The following is a 23666-nucleotide window of genomic DNA, read 5'->3' on the forward strand; positions in this document are numbered from 1 at the left end:
TTATATCCTATTAATTAGAAGCTCTTAGCCCAAACCAGAAGATCCTTTCTCTAGGAAGTCACTCAAAATGTACGGATAATGGACGTATTATTATTGAAATTTTAAAATCAATTTTTCCTCTTTTTCTCTTTCCTGCAAGCCAAACACAAGATGGTGAACACAATCTGGCTCAGTTTTGAAGCATCTAGCTGCCACAGCCAAAGTGAACAGCCCTGGAAAATGAATTTTTCTATACTGAGGCAGAACAAAACAAAGGTAGTGTGAAACAAACAAACAAAATCTTTTCTCCCCTTCCTTCCTCCTTTTCCTCAGCAAAAGATGGTATTTTTACATTTTCAGAAGTGGATAACTACAGATAATTGGGGGTCAGGGATATAACAATACCAAGGCAAATATGGCTGCACACCATTTTCAAAGCCATGTAAATATGGAGTAGGTACATATGATATTAAATCTGCAAGGGTTAGTATGCCGGCAAGCTTTTCATGAGATTGTTTGAAAAATCAACCCTGTGATACAGAGAGAATCCATGAACACTTCTACACAGACTTCCTACTCAAACCACACTGAGAACCTCTAAGAAAATGTTACATTAGGAGAGCTTGGATTTGCTTTGCTTGATCATTTCCAAATATTAAATTCATCCAGTTGTTTCAGCTAGAAGCAAAGAAATAAAAAACCACAGAAATGTATCAAAAGTCAAAACGTGTCATTTGAATGCTTTTAGTCCAAGACTATCATAAGACTACCATAAGCTGTTTTTGCAGATGGATGGTACGTTTCTTCCTGTATTTTCTGGTTCAAAGGTGCATCATAAACTGCTGGCATACTGTTCTAAACCTTGTTACAGAAAAAAAGCAAACAACCCCAACTGCACAGTCCTTGCTCCCTGACCTTTGCCATCTTTATTCTGCAACAGCGTCTGGTTAGTTTGCATCCACAGGATTCCATATGCTTCCAGCACCAACCGAAAAGGCAGAAGGCCCTTAGCACTTAGAAAGCACCAGCTCAGATTAAGTGCTTCTTAGAAGAAAAGCCTACTCTTCTTATCTTGGGAGGAACTGGGGGTAAATACTTTGGCAACAAAGGTGTGAAAGAGGTAACATAGCAATGAAGCAACAGCCAGGCAGAAGAGAAAGGGAGGCCACTCTTTTGGAGGCACTGATGATATAACAAGCTTATACCATGTGTTTAACTAAAAACTTAAAATACATACACACAAACTATTGGCTGAACCTGTGTTCATTTCCCTGCTTATCCTATGACCCTCATTATTTTCAATGTTAGAATAAAAACCTGAAAAAACACAGAAGTCCTGTGTGAAAATTTTGCTTGCAGCACACACTGCTGCAGTTTTGGAAGGGTATACGCTAAACACACATATTTTATAACTTTCTTAAGGATGTTTGACTCTTCCTGTAAAAATACTGATTAGCTTTTATGTAAGCAGGATGTACAGCTAGTTCTCGCCATTTACTAAAGGTCAGGAAACATCAATGCAAGAGAAAAAAAAAAAGAAAAAAACTTAAAAATGTATTTCTCATCTACCTTTAACCTTTCTTGTTGTGGATATCAATTGTTACAATGAGTTTCAGATGTCTATTGCCGCAAATTTTAAATGGCTTAAAGTTCATTTATGTATCCTCTTTAACACTGTTAATAAAGGCATTGGTAAAAAGGAAATTTATCAGCAGTAACTGCTAACGTTTTTGGATCATGCTATTCCTTAGCCTGAAATAGGCAATTAAAGTAACTGAAAGCGGAAGCAGCACAAAAAACAGACGAGTAATTTTTATTTACAATTTCAATTTTAAGTTACTATATGTTCTTAGTTTTCTTTAAAGCCACCTCCAGGAACTGGAACAAAAGTGACATTTTAGTGCCTGACCAGGCTACCCCATGGTATCAGTCTAAAAGTTTTTCCTAATATCCAACCTAAACCTCCCCTGGCGCAACTTTAGCCCATTTCCTCTCATCCTGTCACCAGGCATGTGGGAAAATAGACCAACCCCCACCTTGCTACGGCCTCCTTTAAGGTACCTGTAGAGAGCGATAAGGTCGCCCCTGAGCCTCCTCTTCTCCAGACTGAACAATCCCAGCTCCCTCAGCTGCTCCTCGTAAGACTTGTTCTCCAGACCCCACACCAGCTTCGTTGCCCTTATCTGGACTCTCTTGAGCACCTCCATGTCCTTCTTGTAGCGAGGGGCCCAAAACTGAACACAGTACTCGAGGTGCGGCCTCACCAGAGCCGAGTACAGGGGCACAATCACCTCCCTAGACCTGCTGGCCACACTGCTTCTTATACAGGCCAGGATGCTGTTGGCCTTCTTGGCCACCCGAGCACACTGCTGGCTCATATTCAGCCGACTATCAACCAGTACTCCCAGGTCCTTCTCTGCCAGGCAGCTTTCCAACCACTCATCTCCCAGCCTGTAGCTCTGCTTGGGGTTGTTGCGCCCCAGGTCCAGGACCTGGCACTTGGCCTTGTTATGGTGACTTATTACTTGCATGTATCAAACAATTATTAAGGATGTAATTATTTCTTACAGTATCCTTTCTTGAAGCCCAAGTGTCACAGAATGATCATGACTAGAAGCATGAGTAAACTCCAAATTAAGCAAATGGCTAGCAAGAAGATCAAGTTCAGGATAATGTCAGTGAAGAGTGAAAAACAGTGAAATAAACATTTCAGCAAAGGGCATAAGGACATTCTAGAAGTGATGGAACTAACATCTGCTTGAAAAACATCTGAGGCATTGCGTACAAAACGGAAGAAACCATGGAAGACAAAACTCAGCTGCTGAGGCATGACAACTTTTCCATTGGACCGAACTGTGGTAAATCATTATTATTTATAGCTGTTGGTTACAGCAATGTTGAAGAGGGTCAAATGTATTTCGTATTTCAAGAAGGTATTCAGTCTCTTCTTCTTGTTAAACTGAACACATGCAAGTGGAACTGTGGACTCCAAGTAGTCAGGGAGAAACTGATAGAAGAAATTGCACAAGCCCCTGGATTAGACTGCGATTCATTCCATGCCAGAAGTATGCTGAGCTTAAAAACCACAAAGTGAAAGTGTTCAACAAAGACAACTGAGCTTTGCTTTTGCTATTCTAGAAGCAGAACATAGAATTTCATGCAGATTATAAAAGACCAGCAAATATTCATACGATATTGGTATATCTGGATTTTGAAAGAATAGTTCAAGTCTCCTCTTACACTAGTGAATCTATTAGCTGACTCTCTACAAGCTTTGGTTCACCAAATTAAACTATTTTCACCAAATTACCACTTTGAACTTCTGTCAATAAGGATGAATTTAATCTCATGCAGTGCTGTAGCTCAGCTGAGACCAAAAAACTAATCTGCTCCTCCAGAATAAACCACAATCTCATGATAAATTATAAACTTCCAAGGCTTGGTCCATAGTCTTCTATTAGTGATGAACTAATGTGGCTATATTACAGTCTTCAGTTTAAATGAGTAAGTGAACTGCTGATAAAGGGTTGGGACACACCTGCTCCAGGTCCAAGCTCAGGTGAAGGTAAGGCAAAGGTAGAAGGTATCAGTCTAAAAACTAAACATCTACACCACGCTTACTCCTTTTAAAACCACTAACTGCTTTATCTTCCTTCAGATAAAGATTATGTTCTTCAAGAACCAAGAAACTCTTTTATCATCAGATCTAGTTGGAAGTATTTCCAGCTTGGTTAAGGTAACAGCTATCTACTTCTAGTTGATACTGTATCAGTTGTTCTTGCTTTTATTCATTAGATGAAGTTCAACACGTTATCTTTGGTGAATCATTAGACAGTGATTTTCACTGTATTTTTAAAAACAAAACAAATTTTTCGTAAGTAGCAGTGAACACTATATAATGGGAAGTCTGTTACACAGCTTTCTCTCCTCTTTCCAGGGCAACCTTACTTCTGAGAAGGAAGGCTCTGGGGTGAAGCTTGCTTTTAACTACTCTGCTGGAGCTGCTATCTCCTTCTTTCACAAGTGGGTCTTGCAACAGATGTGAAGGGTAGAAGACCACCTGGCTCACTCCAAATCACGTACTATCATCTGCAAGTTGCCTTGCTCAGCAACCTCCCTCCCAGACATGTAATCACCACCATATACTATTCTCCCATCACTCTTTCTATTTCTACCACTCCTCCTCCTCTTCTACAGCGTTGACTCCTTACAATGACAAAGGCCAACAGAAAGAAAAAGGTGATAAATGCAGAAAGGGAGCCCTGACAGCTTGCTCCCTCAGGCATGTATTTTTGTGTGCTTAAGATCAGAAGATGTAGTACATGGTTGCTAAAAGAACAATATTTTTATATTTTGTAAGTTATCCTGTGAAATCATATAATTCAGCAAATGACCTTGCTAAGCCTGAGGACCTTATTTCATTATTCTTCTTATTTTTTTTAATATAATTAATGATCCCTTTTGATTATCAATGCAAGTGAAATAAAATATCATTTCAATTCCTCTGTCACACTGCAAAAGTCTTTGAAGGAGATGGAAAAACGGAATCTGCCCAGTGCTAATATCAAGCTATAAATTAAAAGCATAAAAGTCACTCTTGCATAAGTAGGGTGTCATCACTAACATAAGGTAAAAATATTACTGATTTTTTCCCCACACATTTCTTCCTTTCTTGAGGCTTTTCATTTTCAGGCTTTGAGTTATAAAAGAATGACTGTAAAATAGCTGACAGCAGAATGAGTTACATGCTACACGTAAAAATAAGAAATAATACAACCATTACACACCTGAATATCTACTGACTACAAAAATAAAAATAAAAAATAAGAGTAGTGAGAATAAAAAAGGCTAACCAGTATTGAAAAAGGAACAGCATACAAGAATCTCGGGCCACTATGACATTTAGATAAAGTGACCAAGACAACAAGCACAGAACAGCAGCCAGTAATACTTATTGCTTTTCTTGTGACTTTACCTTAAAACCTTCTATAGAATTTGGTATATGCAATACACTTCCCTTTCATATAGCACTATGAGAAAGAACTATGGATTCAAATCTTTGGGATACAAATTACAACAATAAGAAGCATTAAGGAGATTGTTCAAGGGAAAGGCACAGTCATTGCCCATTATTGGCCTAACAGTAAATTAGTGTAGGCAAAAATTTACTTCCAACAGATAAAAAGTTTATAGAGAAATGAAACAAAACAAAATACTCACAGTTTTGGTTTGGCAAGCACAGGTGGTGGCTCCTTTGCAGGTGAAAGCAAGACAGCTGGAGGTGAGACCGATTTATCACCATTTGGCTTGCTGTTAATCACTCCATTTACTCCATGAATGGGATGGATACCATTTGTTTTTTCCTCAGATGAACTGAGCTCTAGCTGAAGGGCTGCCACACCAGATTTCAGTTCAGTATTATTTGCTTGGTGGTTCTCTGTGTGTTTCTTAGGAGGAAGCTCAAGAGAGCTAACTTCAGCTGGAGGAAGTGGTGGAAAATTGTGGAAATCATCACTGTTGGATTCCCTTGTCAACAATTCATGACTAGAGCTTTCTGAGTTGGCTAAAAGAAATCAAAAAGAACGTCTCTCTGACAAGTCATAAATAAAGCACAGGGCACAGACATGCTGTACTTTGAGGCTGTTAAAAGTGAGATTGCTTTGCTTCTGTGGAGGTATTTTTCTAGACCTGTTGATAATTTATGCTGAATTAGATACATGACTGTCTATTTGTTTTCTGACTTTGCCTCATGCAAAAGGTACAACATGGAACCTTATGGATATCTCTCAAACTGTTCCAGAAGTCCAGTCACTAACTGAGATGGCCAAGTACTATGGGGCAACAGCAGCTGAAACAGTATTTCCTCTTCCTGGAGTTGTAGCATCATTTAAAAATAAATCATTTTAAAACACTGAAGTATGTGTGTATATATAGCATGTTTACAATGGCAGCTGCGTTAACGCATTGCACAACAGTCTGTATGTAAACACACTACAAAACTAAACATACCACAAACAGAGTTTTCTATTTTACAAAATGCATATGCCACATTTGGTAGCGTAATTTCATTTGTTTTCGTTTTGCCTTTGCTGCCATCTAGTCCCAGAAGCCTAATGCTTAAAAATCTGCCAGGTTTGTGGCAGACACTTTAAAAATATATTTTACACAAATAAAGATATTAAACTAGAAAGTGAAACAATAAAAAACATTCAGTTTGTTTTAGATGGACAATTTGTGGTTGACAGTATGTTTTATAAATATTGATATAAATATTGACAGGTAGCTCACTCCCCCATTTTACAATGATGTAAGTTAGAAAGAGATGTCAGAGACTATTCTAGGATGACAGTATGCGTCAATGGTAGCACTGGGAGAAGACAAGTTTTTAGCTCTATAATCCCTTGACTCAAATGGAATTCAGTTAAGGTTTCTCAAGATACATATTTTCTGAGTAACAAGCCTGGGATAGGTACAAATAAAATTAATTTCATGAATTTCCTAAAGGTTTCAATTTATTTTCTACAGTTATTATATGGTAATTTCTTTCTGTCCATCCCCCCCATGTATTTTTTTTTTAATGGAGGCAGTGTTTTAATCTTATTAGCAAAATGCTAGCTGCTTGACTAACCTTTGTGTTTGCTAATTTATTTTCTTCATGTATTCTTTTTAGAGGAACCCTATCCTCTAGAAAGAAGTAACGCCGATTCAGCTGTTACTGCCTGAGAAGGTGCTTCACTCTCTCTGTTAGTAGTTGGACTTTTGAAATAGACCTCCAGGGATTAATCTCATGCTATCTGAGGATAAGCAAAATCACATTCACCCATCCCCCACCCAACAACAATTTTTATATTCAGATTATATCATTCAATGTTGTGGGAAACGTAGGAAGATTCGGAGACTAAAAAGGAGATCTACCAAAGGGACTCCTGTCTTATGGGGGCTCTTTTCTACACAAGAAGCAGTCCAATAACTTCACAAGTAAATTAATTATCTGAGCTCTATAATTAAAATGTCCTCTTTCCTTTTGTCACAAACCTGAGCAGACGGTTAGTTGCGCACTGCTTGTTACTGAACCGTGTTCATTCGTTGCTGTGCATATGAAAAGTCCTGAATCTTCAGGAAAAGTTTCTGCAATTACAAGGGTACATATCTCTTCTGGAAATAAACAGAAAAATAAGCCACATTATAAACTACTTAAAGAACTATGTAATGTTTTTGCATTGCATGTTAGAAGGACATGTTAAAGGGCTCCTTAGACAAAGAAATGGCCTTCCAAAGGACATGGCTTCAGTGTAAATCACTTTGTGTCTGAATCAAGTAAATTTACTCAGTCTTCAAAGGGGCCTGTCTTGAACAGTAATTTTGCAATCACGAGTCTGCACAGTCATTTTACACATACGATATCTCCATTTTTATGCAGGAGAATTACTAATTCGTACAAATCAACTTATTGGTTTCCACATACAATTAATACTTGCAAGCTTTTCTTGAATCTGTGTAAATGCCACCAATATAAATATCATATCATTACTTCTTTCCCTTGAATTTTCTGTATTTAATGAACAACTTAGTTCAAATCCCATTCCTCGTAAGGCCAGGAAGTATTTTGTCATCACTTCGAAATTTTTTTATGTAAACTGACCAGAATTAAAAGCTCTGGATGCACCAAGTATGTCCCTTCTATAGAGTTTGGGAAGATGATTTCTGTCTCTAAACAGGAGTGGGAAAACTTAGGACAAAACAGCATCCCCTGAAATTCTTCACAATTCCATGATAAAGACATTCTGCGGCTGTTTGAAATCTCTTCATTTTCCTCTAATGTGCCATCATATATGATGCCTGCCTTGATTATAACAGGGCCCCAGTCTAAAAACTTCTCTGAAAGCCGGGCAGTTCACATTTTTGGGTCAGGTCTCACAGTAATATTTTCTAAGTCCATTCCATTCATTTATTATAGAAATATTGAATTATCTAGGTATAATTTTTCCAGATTCTTCAGAGAAGTCACTTCATTTTACCTTTAATTGTAAGTGTATTCTAACCTTTTTTAAAGGCTCAAAATACAGTTAATCTAAATAATCTTAGTATTTACACAACATACATCGACAAACTTACTCCTGGACATTGTTACATCATAGCTTTCCTTAATTAACCAGGAGTTTCTTTCAGTTAAACTCATTTTCAAGCCTCAAAACCAATCACGGAAAAGGAATTGATTATAAAACATATTTCAAAGTTGAACAGAATTCTTTTTCATTAAGAAAAAATTACATTAAAGGCATATTGGACATTCACATAGAATCCCAAATATTACAAAAAAAAAAAAAATCAGTGGACTATAGCTAATAAAAGCAAATTGAGAAGTGCACTAAAATATTTGAGACTCCACTAACTTTCATATGAAAATGCTCAGTAAGACTAGCCTCATTTATTTTAAATCACACAAAGAAAATATTTTCTAGTAGCTTTTTGTTGTTGTTTTCTTTTCTATTTTTATTGTGGAAGGGCAAACCAGTGTCTCATTTAGACAGTTAACAAAAAAATTATGGATTTTTTCCAATGTTTTTGACAATGTATCCAAGAACTTAGTGTGCTGGAAATGGGCTAAAAATGGATGACTAAGTAAAGATTTGGCACAGAGCTGATTTTCAGACTGCAGAACATGCTTTTTTTTTTGGCAACACAGAGCAGTCATTCTCTGTAGCTGCAAGAGGCATGTCTGGTAATACTGTAGCACGTTGGATCTTATCTGACCCAGATGAAGATTAATGACTCATGAAAGGTCTTATCAGGAAAGTAATGGGTAGCACAAGCTAGTTTTTGAACTACTGAGATCAGCTTTTTTTAGTCTTGGTGTGCCGTAAGCAGTTTAAGCTATATTGTTAAGCACACACGTGTGTACTCCTGGATTGAAGTGGCTCTGGGGATGCAATCTGATCCATGCAACATTCTGGCTTCCTGTTAAATGAGCAGCAGAAATCTGAAAGCTGGGTATTTCAGGTCTGCAAAAGAAAATCATTCCCACCATGCTGAGAACTGCTATTTGAATGAGGGCAAAGGTACTACAAAATATAATAACCAATGGAATTCCTATTTTCTGCACAGCCAAATTAATTCATACAGTTACTTCAGTTTTATAATTATGACCACATGAGAAGAGCTGATCTTCAGTGATGAAAGAATTCCAATGGTTTGTTTACTGAAGCAGTATATTTGAAAATTATTCACGGTAAACTGCAGTAATACTTGTGAGAGAAACTGACATTAAATTGGTAACGAAAATAATGAAAGCTTAAAACTCAGTCTTCCTAGCTGAACGAGCAAGCTAAAACACATTTGTGATCAATGATGAGAAAACCAGCTAAAATGAAACATTAAGGGTGGGGGGAGGGGGAACAACAAATCAAAAGGTAGCTTAGGCTAAAAGCATGTAGGAGCGACACAATGCCATTGTCTTTAGTCACTTTGCCTCCATCTCCAAGTCAAGAATCGCTGACCTCCAGGTCCTTGCTAAAAGGCTTACCACTGTGGAAAATGTAAAAATAAAGCACTAGTTTGACAAAAGAAATATTATTTAAAGAATTCCATAACATTATGTGGATGCATAATGCTCTGAGTATTTTTCCAGTTTTAGATCCTGACTTATGTAATTAGTGTTCTTTCTGTTGCTGTGCTGAGTAGAATCTGATGATCTGAAGTAAATAATGTCTGTTCTACTTCCCGGTAATCATCAGCTGACAAATAATTTCATCTCAAAAATGTGTTCCAGAAAGCAGCTCTGAAATGCTGTTCTCAGGGCCTTAAAACATATTTAACACTTGACTAAATGAATACAAAAGCACTCTGTTCACTGAAACATGTAAAATGCTTAGGCATGCAAGTACTTGACTATTTTGTCAGTTATTTAGAAAGAAAGATTACATTTTACCAAGTAATCCCTTCCCTTTATGGTTCATGAATCCATTAGGAAGAAGAATCTTTGCTAAGACCGAACTCCAGAAACCTGTTGCATTTGAACAGATTTCATCACTGACGATGTGTTTATTTCAGAATGTTTCTGTGTATCATACGAAAGGTAGAGTATTTCTCATATCTGCACCTTCATCTCCAAATGTGATCATTAGCTTCCTATTAGTCCATATATAGTCCTGGGAAACAAGTAGGGTGTTTTACTAGTAGCTGTGTATTATGGTGCAATGAACAGAGCTGTTTCTGTCCATACAGGTTCAAATCCCTAAGTTTCCTTCTGTAAAGACAGTGGGTTGTCACAGTGGTGGTTTTCTGTTAGAAATCCAACCAAACCTGGCCATCTTATCTTGTAGAAAACCTGTTTCTAATTCTCCCTCTTTTTCTCCAGCCATCAGATGTTTAACTGCAAAGCAATATGCCCATCAGGTAACTTCTACTCTATTTAGGTGTCTGTGCATCTTAGAGAGATAGAGAATGGAGATGTGGAAATAGAGAAGAACTGAACATATGGAGTAGCATGGTAGAGGGTAGTATCTCAGCCCTGAAAACACCCTTAACTTTTAACAACACAAACAATGAAAAAGTTACCTATTTCTGATGATCACTACTGCCCATAACATGACCTGGCCAGGCAGCAGTTCTGGCTTATTTAATATACTTTATGCCACTCAATAAGTGGAAGGCCAAATTTTTGAAAGATATATAAATCTACTGTACAAATCTGACTATATTTGAGGATCTCTCAAACTGCACTTACAAAATGCCAAGAAAAAAAACTGAACAACAGCAAATGCGATGGTAAGCACATCAATGTAGTTATAGGGCACAGAACCTAGGTTACAGCATACATCGTCAATACCAATGATGGCTGTTACCTAGCTAATTCAGGTACAATAAATTCAAATACTGCTATTGGCACCATGGACTTCAGCCTCTAAGTCAGTGTTCAGAGCTGAGGAGAAACGAAGCCAGTGTAAGTGTCAAGGATAAGTTTATGCTAAAGCTTATACAAAGTCAGATACAATGCTGTAGATACTTAAGCCACCTAGTTTGAAGTTGTCAGATAGATACTGAAATGAATGCATCTAGCAACATAACTGAAAATTAAAGCACCCCAATAAGCTTTACAGATTTACAATTCAAGAGGCATAGTAGCAATTGTTTTTAAATTGCATAGTACAAAAAAGATCAGGGGGTTACTTTGGATTTGGAAGTACCAACAAGCAAGAGCAGCTGGGGCAGTCAGACTTAAGATGGGATCGCTGACAGGATTCTGTAGGTACCTTGCGAGAGCAGAGTACAATTGAAAATGTACTTGATAAACAACGGCACATCAGTTGATCAGACTGTTCACCTTTCAAGAAGGGTAACTGTAGATTATTTTCAGCTTTTCTCTTCATTTGGAACCTTGATTTGTACCTTATTTACAACTGTGAGATTGCTGTCTTTAAGTGCTTCTTTGCTCCTCGGCAGTAAAAGAGGCATCCAGATTCCGAGTCACAGCTCCCTCGTTTTCGCTAAATTATGCAGGGATCCAACAAACATCCTGACCTACTGAAGCTCCTGTGTTTTAAATTTTGTCAGCTATCAGAAAGCTCATTTTCTTGGGGGGAGGGGGCAGTAACGATTTCCCCCTATATTTTCAGTTTTAAACATTATGCAGAAGGAAAGAGACTGAGTTATTAGAGTTGGAACCTTGGGACACAGCGGCCAGACAGCACAACAAGAAAGCACAACCCAAGAGAAGTGATGATTACTGAGATGTTTTTGGTGAACATACACAGGACTGTGTTTAGGAAAAAAAAAAAAAAAAAGCATGTGTATGTGGCAATTCCCTGGCAATTTAAGAAAAATTACTTCATATAGTTTTCTTCTTACATGCCATCAGACAATTGTTTTAATGTAATTCAAGACAGTTTGTGGCTGACTCCAGACAGCTGAGTAATGGTCCAAATATCAACAGCTGGCAAATGACTCCATAGGATTTTTCATTCTCAGGCAGTCTGTTCTCCAAAGGATTCAATCAGGATGGAGTCAAAATGTCAAAGAAAGAAGTACAGAGCAGGTAATGCTACAATCTGTGACGCTGGCTTTAAGTAATCTGACTAACTATTAATTCACAAACCAGTCTGGAGAGATTTGTGATGCAAACTGATTTCTGTCTAGACAGCAAGAGCAGTGCAAAACACATTAGGGTAGATAGAATGTACCAAAAAAAAAAAAGTAGCAAGAAAAACCCCTCTTGCTTCTTAATTTCTTATCTGTGAGAGTTCATGGAACATTTTTCTTTTAAATTATTAATATCAACCTAGCAAAGGATAACCGATGTTTCTGAGTGCTGTAAAATGTGTATTGACAGCTGGCATTTAGTTCACAACCAGCAATTAAAGTCCTGCTATGACTTGTTACAATATATGTAAAATTCCACAGATGTGCACTTGGAAATAATTTTAGAAATTATGTCCATCTCTCAAAATTATCAATACTTTTCTAGTATAGGCATGTTGATTTCCCTTCTCAGTCTTACACACATTCTCACCACCTGCACTAAGAAGCAGTAGTATGTCTGCTTATGAGAGATTTCCTCTGCAGGTATTGTTTTGTCTGGCTTCTTAGAATGTGAATTGCATCATAAACCAGTGCTGTACCTATCTGCTGAAACCCACCCAGCTTCCTGTTGTAGAAATTCCAAGACTCTTCATGACATTCTAGAAAACACTGTAAATTGCTAGCAATGCTTGTCATTTACATCATAAGGAAATATTTACATTTTGCCCAAACTTGATTAATTTACATTCCCATTGCATGCACTGAGTCAGCTTCTACACACATAAGCTGAGGAGTGCACTGTCATCGATTTTAGGGGCGAGTAAGACATTGCACATTATTTAGTGGGGCTTAGTAGGAACTGTCTCAACACAGCAGGAAAAAAAAAAAGAGTTTACTAGTATACACACAGTATACAGTGCATAGCAAGTCCAACAGAGATATCACTTAGTTTAATGAATTCAGAGAGAACAGAACACCAAACTGAAGTCTGCCAAAACAGTTTCAGATTAGATATTACAAGGAAAAAACAAAAACAAAAACCAAACAACAAACAAAAACAAATTAGTAAATTGCAGACTTAGAAACTTTCTGTCATGTTAGAGGAGAGTGTGAATGTAGTCCATGGGATTCTACACAAAAGAAGCTCCGTGTGGCAGTGAGTAAGATGTACTTGGTACTATTCTCGTAACAGTAGTAGATTAAATCTAGAAAAGCGGATCCTAAAGATGCCGTTACTTGAACAGGAAATATGTTTCTCTGGGAAGGGGAAAAGAATCAACCCAATTATACATATTTTTTTAAAAATTAAAGAAAACAGCTAACTTGGGAGGCTTGTGTCCTGACATATATTCTGAGAGAATGTTCCAAGAGTGATACAGAATTGAACATACAGTAACACAAATCTATTGTCCTTATTACTTTTCATATCTAAAGGCTTGATATGATATCGGAACTCTCCTAAAACAGTTTTGCACTGTAACTTACAGTTTTTAGCCTTAAAGTTTGGGCTATGACTATAAGGCACCAACAGTCTGTCTGTTAACACTTAGATGTGTTTTAATTCCTCTTTAGAAGTTAATTTGAGTTTCCAGCACTTTGTCCTTCAGATGGCTCACATTTCAAGCCTCCATAAAACCAAATGATTCAGACACATGTATTCTGGGCATCAGCCGTTACCAGTGGGGTGATACTACACATCACAATTTGTACTATTAACTCAGGATAAAGCATGCATGTGCATACGTGCATGCATGTTTGTATATATGTATGATGGCCATCAAATAAAATAGGTACTACAGGGAAATAATTTTGTGAAACAGTAAGAAAATTAGTGAATAACTGAGAAAGAAAAGCAGATTTCCTCCTCCCCTCCCCCCACGTTCTCTCCATTCCATGAAAACTAAGAGGAAACAACATTTCTTCTAGGATTAACCCTTCACTGCTTTTCCTTAGTCCATATCTCACAGTTGCACTGCTACTTTACAAACTATTCTGCTGCTAAGCCCTGCAGTCAAAGACTGCCAATGCAGCTCCTCAAAGTTCAGACCATGCCCACATTGCAAAGGTCCTTCAGTTCAGTGACACTCTTTGGGAATACCCAGGTCTCAGAGGACTTTTCTGTTTTATCTTTCTTTTTCCATTACAAAATCTCTTTCTAAATCCAAGCATATTCAAGCACAACCAGCCACCCTCTTAAAGCCAGGCTCAGGCCATACCACTGCCTTCCTTCCACCTGTTGATTGACTTAGAAACATTAATGCAAAGATCAAGCATTCTCAGCCTTTTAGCATCTACTTATTATTAAAGAAACTATGACAGCACATAAGGGCAGACAGCAGCCAGAGAAAACCTGTAGTTGGAAGAACACTTTTTGTTTGCTGAAATGTAGGAGTTATCTTGCAAATAGGCTTGAAAAAATCAATGTGCCTTTCTTTTGGAGGGTCAGATTTTACTTGCATCTAAGACAGCTCATTTCTGTAAAGCTAGATTGCCAAAACTAGCATTTAGTGGTTGGGTGTTATGAAATTCTTCTGAGTACAATTTGGGTAATGGAATTTTGTGGGATTTTTTTTTTTTCCCTCCTCAGTAGCATGTAAATTGCTCATTTTCTAAGAATAAAGTTTGCTTCAAAGTTTAGGCTGTGGGGCTCTCCTTGCTGGTCTAAATGGAATTTACTGTTTAACTAATAAAGGAATTGATGTAAAGCACAGTGTAGGGTATGGAAGGTGTGATAAAGAAACATTGTCTTTAAGGGGGTTTCATATTACCAGTGCTCAGCAGAAACATTTTTCTATTTACATCTTGAATACAAACTCAAAGAGCTAGTGAATCAAGAGATTATTTTTTCATATGATTCTTACCAGGTTCAGTTGCAGATCGTGGCTCTGCATATCACATCACAAGAAGGGGAAACAAACAAGAAAAAGGGAGTTAGAGATTACACTAATAACATTATATTGGATGAACATATACTAAAATCTTGTAGGCAAGTACAAAATCTTTGCAGACACATTACAAAATAAGCATGACTAAATGGTTTGCTGGTAGCAATAGTTCAATTATTACTACTAGCCATTAACCATTATAATCACTGGAATGTGAAGAAGAGAGGACTCTATCCAAAACTCAGTCCTGATAGACTAATTTCATGATAATTCCACCCCCCTCAACCTGCCCCATATTAAAAGTAGCCCTCTCAGATTATTGTCTTACTTTTTTGGAGAATTCTGAAGTCTGGAGAATCTTGAATTTCAATGCCCTGTCGAAACCACTTAACATGAATGGGAGGGGATCCTCTGACCCTGCATTCCAACACCACTACCTGTCCTTCAGAGGCTGTGGAGTTTTGTAGCTCCTGAAATAAAACAATCACAATTCAAGTGAACCAGCAGTATTTTACATTAAAAAATATCTTATTTTCTTCCCTTTGTATTTCAACTTTACTTTCTCATTTTATTTTTGCAGTAGTTCTATGAGCATTGCTTTCACTCTGATTACATTTGACTGAATGACTGAATAAGTTATTTTCAAATACATTCTTAACATGACTAAAGATGGAGAAGGTGCATAAGTATTTAATTCCTCAGACCACAAGAAGCAGGCAGTTACGGTCTCATCTTTCATTCTTCATCCACAAAGTGAAATGAAAATTCTGCAGCTAAGCACACATTGATTGACTTGGTCTTGAGAGAGCAGCTTTGCTGCTTTCAGGTCAGCCTCTAGAACAGAGTTGCTTTTCTTCTGAGCCATTTATAACCATCCAAGCAAAATCAAATGACACAAATATGATTAGGATATATTAGCGTGTGTATGAGCACCTTCTGAAGAAACATTATAGCTGTAATATATTCTTACATACATATGAAGGAAAATGCAGACCTATAGTGAAGATCACAATGAGAAAGCAAAAGCACTACTTTAAGTAACAGAGTTGACAGGAGACAGTCACTATTTTTGCCTTTGTTATCTATCTGAAGATTATAAAGCAGTCTGTCTTACTCCCTTTCCAGTTCCAATTTGAACTTTGGTCTAACCTCACAATTATTGCTAGTTACTATTCATAGATCTCTATTTAATCAAATTCATAAGAATTTTGTAACATGGACAACTAAATCTTTTGAGTTGTTCCCTGAAGTTTATATAGAAAGAAATTTGTGTCAGGAAGCTGGATGAGTGTATTTTTTGTTGTTTACATATGTTTTTTCCTTCTGTAAGAAAAGTGATTTTGGTTTGATATATCCCTACTGGATTAAACCAGTTAATACTGGATTTCAGAGACAAGAGAGCTGAGGATTGGGAGGCAAGAGTGGGGTTTTGGTAGTTTCTGAGTAGGGGCTAGGCTTCTCCGATTTCCTACTCTTACTAAGATGTTGCCTGCCTGCCGACCTTGCAGCAACCACATTCTCTAATTTCTTGCACCTCCTTTATTCACTCTCTTGAGATAACTGCAGTTATGTGTGCAGAATTCCAAGGAATAGAATCAGATCTTTCCTGCCATGAGAAAGGGATATGATGGATCCAAGATGGACAGTTTGGAACAGGGTTTATATTTATTTTAGGCAAAATAATTGCTGTTCCACATTAACTTTCAGTCAAATTGTTTTTCTGAAGTAATAATCAGAGAATCTATTTTTTTTTTTTAATTTCAACTTTAACAAATAGTTCCTGCTGTGAAAAGGATGGTTTAAGGGCACAATTAAAAGCATGTTTTCAATTAAAGTTGCATCTTAGAGATCAGAGAAATAAGCTGATCTTTTTGCTGTTGTGTTTTCCTACCCAATTCCTAATTCTAAAGTTTGATGTGGGATGAATGTGAAGATAAATATTGACTTAAATAATTACTTAAGAATTACTGAGTAAAAAAATCCCATCCAGCTAGTCCACGCTTTATATTTTACAAGATACCCCAATGAAAAATATCTGATTTATTTATTTTTTAATTAACATAACTGGGTGGATTTTTTTTTCCTAAAACAAAGAAAAGTAATTGTCTGCATTATTTGTTCTGTCAGTGAATTAATTATTGTGAATGACGCTTTATCATGATTATGATGTGCAATTGGTGACTACCTTGTTTGACTTTACAAAGATTTCTCAATGGAGAACAGTCATGGGCATAAGGCAAACCCATACAGAATATTCATGTAATTCTTCTAGTGATATTAACAGGGTAGAGGCATACAAACTTCATTGTGGCAGCAGAAATGTATTTCTTAGGGAGTCATTAATACCGAAAAGGACCCACGTAGTGAAAACTGTACAAAAATTTAACATGAGCAAAGACTCCTGTTTTAGGATATAGCATTTTGATATTTCCTTCTGGACTATATGAGTATGATATAAAAGTCATGACGGATAAAGCATACCTTTGTAAATATAGGTGCAGAATTGACAGGCTTAGATCCATCCAGACGGTGCAGGTATGAAGTAGGGCTTTGGACCTGCAAAGAAATGCAACGATAATGTAAGAATGCAAAGAATGATGCTTTGAATAATATGACCCGCATATACCTATGCAATAATAAAAAATTCTCAAATGCACAGTCTTATTATGGTGTTCTCATTATGGCACACTTGAATGACATCACTATTTCTCTCTGTTGTATTTCTGATATCAATATGTTTCTATATTTCCAATGAGAACTTTGTAACCAAGCGTCTTCACCTTGAAGTATTTTGTGTGTTTGATTCTTCTTAATATCATTCAAATAAGTCCTTTGCACCAAAATGTTTTTGCATCTTCTGTTATTACATCCCTCAACTGATGTTGTAATAAATAAATCAGGATACCTAAAACCTTACCTAGATTAATCAAAGAAACAGAAAGTAGTTTTAACATGTGCAGTCTAACAGTGATTTTAATTTTATTTGCATTTAATGATTTACGTGTAAACCTCTAGGTTATCCACAGTATCATTAAAATGTACCATAAACTAAAGAACAGGGATTTTCCAAATTTTTCTCTAAAAGGCACAGAGAAATGATAGTAGTATTTAATTTAATAATCAAGTAACATTCAAGATATCAAGTGATATCCTCTGTAATTTTCATCATCACCAGATGTCAGCTGCTCACATGCTGTGGTGATACATGCTGCATAACAATCCATATGTATATTTACATTTACGCCACATTCACAAGACAACTATCTAACTTTTAAAAATCATCATTCTTAAGAGAATAACATAAGTTTATAGTTCAATGGTATAATTCATTGAATTGACAGTTTTTCAGGACTTACAAATTTTGAAATAAAATTTAAAATACTTCTAATTAAAAAAAAAGAAAAGTGTCTAAAAATACCTGCTGACTGGGCACAGAGATAGGTTGAATTACAGCTGTGGTGACTCCAGACTTTGGTGAAGAAGGTCCTATTGTCAAAGAAACAGAAGTGGTTTTCTTTTGGGCCCTGCAGAAAACAAACAAACAAACAACAACAGACAACTTTATAAATATGAAATCAGAATATGTTACTTAGTAACCACTAAGCCAACTTGTATTTTCTGCATCTTCAATACTTTTATTCAAACTGGGTGCTGATTACATACTCATATCTGTATAACCATCTTACATTTTTATTTTGACTATAAGGCAATTATGTATCTCATTATCAATGAAAAGATCAGCACTGGAGAAAGCTTGAGTAGAACACAATCTTTGGCTAATTTAGGCTTTCATAGTAAAAAGTACTCTTATAAGATAAAAACTAAAATATATTTTGTTTCTTTGATTCTATACCTCTGCATATTTTTCTTGAGGCACATGGCTAGGTGGTTCCAAACAAAGGTTTGATTAACAGAAAGTTACTTCTAAATATGAAAAGTTGATTATCTACATGAGTTGTCGGTAAGGGTAGACTTCCCAGAGAGTATAAGCACATTAATAAAGTCTACAGTCATAATACTGCACTTTTATATCACATCAGATGAGAAAAGACAAGACATACACAACTACACTCCAGATGCTTATTCAGATGTAAAACTACCAAAGATTTTCCAGTGACCCTCATTAAGAAAATTTGAACAGCACTGGTTCTACTTTGCACACTTACTGTGGCATAGCTCCAGATTTTGATTTGAAAACTAAACTTTCACTCTCTGAATCTGTGGAACTGGCACCTGGAAAAGAAAATATATTCAATAATCTTTTACTGATATCTTTGATGTTTATATTCCAAAGGAAAAACTGTGCCTTTCACTTCAAGTGACTTGTACTATGCACCATAAGTAAAGACCTTGTAATATAGTGTTAAGAATTCTCTGTAATAAATTAATGCAGTTTTTATCTGATAAAACATTGTAACTATGTACTTCAGACAGTTACAGAAATCATGTCCATGTCAATTGCAAACCATTTTCCTTAGGCTTTTAGCAGTATTCCTTGAAATAAAAAAAAAATATGATGAAAAAACTACTCTACTGGAAATGTACAATTTTATTTACTTGAATGTAAAACTTTAAGCTTAGGAAAACATATGGCTTATATACAGATAATAAATCTTCAACCTTAATTAAGACTACTCAGTATAGCAAGACATTTCCAGACTAAACTTGCTATCCACTGTTTCCACAGTTCAGACTATTTACATTGATCTATACATAACATTTACATACTGGTGTTCCTTGCCAGTGGAAGTCTTGATATAATGTATGTGTTTGGAAATATCTTGAACTCACGCGAAGAAAAGATAAGAAACCATTTGTGCCCATTGTCTTAATTTTTCTAGTAACAACTGGGACTTCAAGCAATATTTATTCTAGACATTTATGCAGTACATATCATTCCTTGAAGGATTTGTGCATAAATATGCATAGCTATATTTGTAATACAAATCATATACAATATGCATAGCACAGCATAGCTGGCATAGCATAGCACAGTGTAGCATAGCATAGATTGACTTACAGTGAAACAGAGCTTGAACTCAGGGACTCAAGTACTCCATTTATTTACAGAGTTTAGGCTACAAAAATCAAAGCAATAAGTACCACAGAAAAGGTAAGAAAAGAGAAGCAAGGTCAAGTGAGCAAGGTGAATCTGTGTGAAAGTATTTCTCATGAGCAAAGGATAAACAAGTCTTGTGTGGTTAGGGTTGCTGTACAGATGAAGGTGTGAGGCATCAAAGTCATCAAGATTATTAACATACAAAACATTGTTTGAATGACTATCTGCTTTCCTTAAAGACCATAGGGAGGAGCCTAACAGCTTGCACAATTAATTCTCTCTTTCAAAGTTAAATCTAATAAATCTTCAAGACAGCCCTTCCACATAGTAAAACAGCCAGATCTCAAAAAATGATTTTTCATTCGCTGTATCTCTCTTCCTAGCTATCCTGTTTATAGTGCTGCTTCTAGAAGTAGTGCTGCTACTATATCTGAGTATTTCTGAAATCAACCTTCCCTCTTTGAAGAAAATATCTTACTAGAATCCACAAAATTCTGAAAAAGTCTTGGGAATTTTGCTATTATTATCCCAAGAACACAGTTCTGAGCATAAGAGAACAAAAGGAAGGAATCCCTATAAATAATGCACTTCTGTCACTTTCAGCTCAGTTATAGAGAAAAAAAAATATTGCTTTATTAATCAAAAGCCATTTAATCAATTTGTGATAGTATCATTCAGATTTGTTACACTTATTTGTTACATTAATTTGTTTACCTTTTCAATTAATTACTTAATGAATTTTAAGTAGTTAAAAAACTGATAAAGGAATAGACATTACCAATACCAAAATATTTGAAGATACATCAACTGAAATAAAAGTCAGATTTCAGTTGATACAATCATGACATAATACAATTATTCACATACAAAAAAAAAATTAAGAATTTTATTTGTGGCTGAGACTAACTTTTTTCAGAAAAAAAAGAAATCTTGCATTATGACTAATTTTGAAGTCAAGAAAGATTTTGACAACTACTAGCATTTGATTCTGGACAAAACCGGTATGACCGATTTATAATCTGACTTAAAGTCAGTGTGCTGAATATGAAGAATTACAGCACACTCACCCATGACTGAGGAGGACTCATTTGGGACTGTCACATTTAATTGCATTTGGAGGAAGTTCAGAACTGACAAAGGAATTACTGTTATCCTGAAAATCATTAACGGTAGAACTAGTCAAATCTCTTATTTACAGAGGCTACTTAAAAGCTACCTTATAGTAAAAGCTCTGCTTGTTCCTACTTTTCCATTTTAATTTTCCTTTTACACCAAATAAACAGTAATCTACCCACTGATGCTTGGAACATCCATTGAAATATCTGAATTAATATGATGTGGTGTTCAAAATGTGTTGCATTAAAGGAAGGCTGGGAAACACTGTACAAATACCACTAAAGCAAATGCAATCTTAACATGCAGAACCATTACCAGAAGTAAACTTCAGCTTCGTTATCGTTTCATGTATGTGTTGAGTATCTTTTTATTTCACCTCTTACCTTCAATGAATATTTCAGCTGATGTACTATCTGAACCAAGGGGATTTGAAGCGAGACAAGTATAGCGTCCAGTATCGTCTTCAAAGGCTTCTGCTATAATTAGTGAATGAAGTCCTCCACTTCCAGAATGGATTTTAATGTCAGGAGAATTCTGGAGTTCTTTTCCTTCACAGAACCATCTGTAGCCCACACACATTTAGAAAGACAAAGGAAAAAAAAGAACATAAAAGATTGGTTCAGGCTCATCAAACAAGATGACACTACACTGCTGCAAAAATCTAAATTGCTATTGAAAGCAGCACATGGTGCTTTGAAGTCTTTAATGGCATTTGCAAAGAAATAACTTGCTGGCATCAAATTTCTTAAAGAGGCAGTGAGACATTTCTGAGTGTAAGTGAATTGTACACACCTACAAATTAAAACTATTCCCTGTCCTATTCAGGTAGAATGAATGCTTTCTCCATATCCCATGTACTGGCCTGCTTTGACTGCAGTCTAATCCAGTTCAATTTAACTTGCTTCTTCTTTCGTTCTAATACTCGCTGATTCTCCATAGAGGATGTTTGATTTTTGTCTATCATGCCCAGTCAACCTAATATAATCACATGGTACAGATTCTATCTTGCTAAACTTTAAACAGATTTAATCCTGCCTCAGAGCAGGAGCATAAGCTGGTTTTCTAGGCCTGGATTTTTATATATATATAACACATGCTCCCCTATCAAAAAAGGGTACACTCCAGCAAAAATGCTGGTTTCAGGTACAGGCAAAAATAAATACTTATCTAGGGTGATTTACTGCTACATTAAAGCACAGCCTACATTGTTTATGTTGGAACAATAAAGTGTTTGCCAATGGATGCTGCCTGGAGAGCTAGTCCCTGTCCTCAGCCTGTGCTGCTGCCATAAAGGTACCAGCTCCCATCTTTTTCTGTTTGATTCTCTCACATCAGCTACTCCTGTTCTCATAGGCTGCTCCCTGCTTTACCCATATCCCCAGCAGCCCAGCAAGTATGAGAAGTAGACAGCTCTTTTTAGCATTGGGTGGCTCTTTTTTTTAAAAAGGGCTGCCTTGCATTTTTGTGAGGGCTGGTAGATCAGTGAGTCACTAAAGGAAAATAGTTAGGGAACAGCCTTCCTGCCATTTTCAAACTTTCCTTGCATCCTGAAAACAAATTAAACAAAGTAACCCCAAGGAGTTACAGAACTGCCCCATACCTATTTAGGAAAAGCTTGCAATGCTTCAGGATGACAGCATGCAATAGCAGTCAGTGAGCAGCCTTGAGAAATGAGCTGCCTCACTTTTATTGCCTCTTTTTTTTTTCTTCCTAGTAAAGTATGCAGAACTGACAGAAAACTTTTCACAAAACTCTCTTCTGAAAACATTAGACTGTAAAACTTGAAAATTCATGTTTATTTCAGAATGCAGAGTTAAGAAACCTAACAGATTTGCACATAAGACAATTCCCCTTAATGACTCAGAACTGTGGGCAAGCCCTCTGTGTTTATGAACAATAGGCCTTTCATTCCTGAAGGCTAAAAAAAAAATAAAAGAAATGTTGATAGTGGCATTAAAACCATATATAATTCTCTTCTGTAATTAAAAGCCCAGCAAGTTCCTTTTCTGCCTCTTATTGTGCCCAGAAAGTGCACACGAAGTATCATTTTTGGAAGGAACTAACAAACTTCCATTTGTTTACTCAGCAGACCCCTTTGGCCTACTTTTACAACTGTTGGGCTTGGAGACCAATTTATTCTGTCAGCTCAACTGCCAAAATTAACATTTCTCTCTCCCCTCCTCCCCGTCCTTTCCTCTCCTCGTCACAAGTCCTCCCTCTCCCAGCGCGAGGACCTCTGCTACTATTTCTACTTACTAGACCTTCAGAGGCCTAACCTCCGGGAAGCCTTGCCTAAGTTACAGTTTAAATGATATGCACAAGAGAGAGGTTAATTCAATTCCTAGACAATCACAGACAAGAGCCTGTAATATGAGGCTCTACTTAACCATTGGTTCTATTTTTCTTTCCTTCCCAGAAACATCCTGCAAAGGAAACCCTCTCCTCCACGCTTAATTATTTTCTCAGATCGATCCCATCTTAGTTTCATGTAACTTGGGCGGCTTTCCACTCTCTCCCAAATTCCACCCTCACAAAATGTTGAAGAAGCTGTGATAAGCACTTAACCCTAAAATAAAAAGCCCATGTACGCATTTTTGTCAGGTGATGTT

General features: G+C 36.5%; 1 protein-coding gene across 5 annotated transcripts in view; it reads right to left on the reverse strand.

The window, feature by feature from the left end:
* Positions 1–23666, reverse strand: part of PALLD (palladin, cytoskeletal associated protein) — a 190274-nt gene that overhangs the window by 108960 nt on the left and 57648 nt on the right. For all 5 annotated transcript variants that reach the window (XM_050710519.1, XM_035551058.2, XM_035551080.2 and 2 more), the window contains 8 exons: positions 21441–21619; positions 19049–19115; positions 18301–18406; positions 17364–17438; positions 15211–15352; positions 14859–14882; positions 7015–7134; positions 5200–5542 (listed from right to left, as the gene is read on the reverse strand). In XM_050710519.1, coding sequence (XP_050566476.1) covers positions 5200–5542; positions 7015–7134; positions 14859–14882; positions 15211–15352; positions 17364–17438; positions 18301–18406; positions 19049–19115; positions 21441–21619 — 1056 coding nt within the window. The remainder of the gene's footprint in view (positions 1–5199; positions 5543–7014; positions 7135–14858; positions 14883–15210; positions 15353–17363; positions 17439–18300; positions 18407–19048; positions 19116–21440; positions 21620–23666) is intronic.

The sequence above is a fragment of the Cygnus atratus genome, chromosome 4 (genome assembly GCF_013377495.2).
Source record: "Cygnus atratus isolate AKBS03 ecotype Queensland, Australia chromosome 4, CAtr_DNAZoo_HiC_assembly, whole genome shotgun sequence".
NCBI classification, from domain to species: domain Eukaryota; kingdom Metazoa; phylum Chordata; class Aves; order Anseriformes; family Anatidae; genus Cygnus; species Cygnus atratus.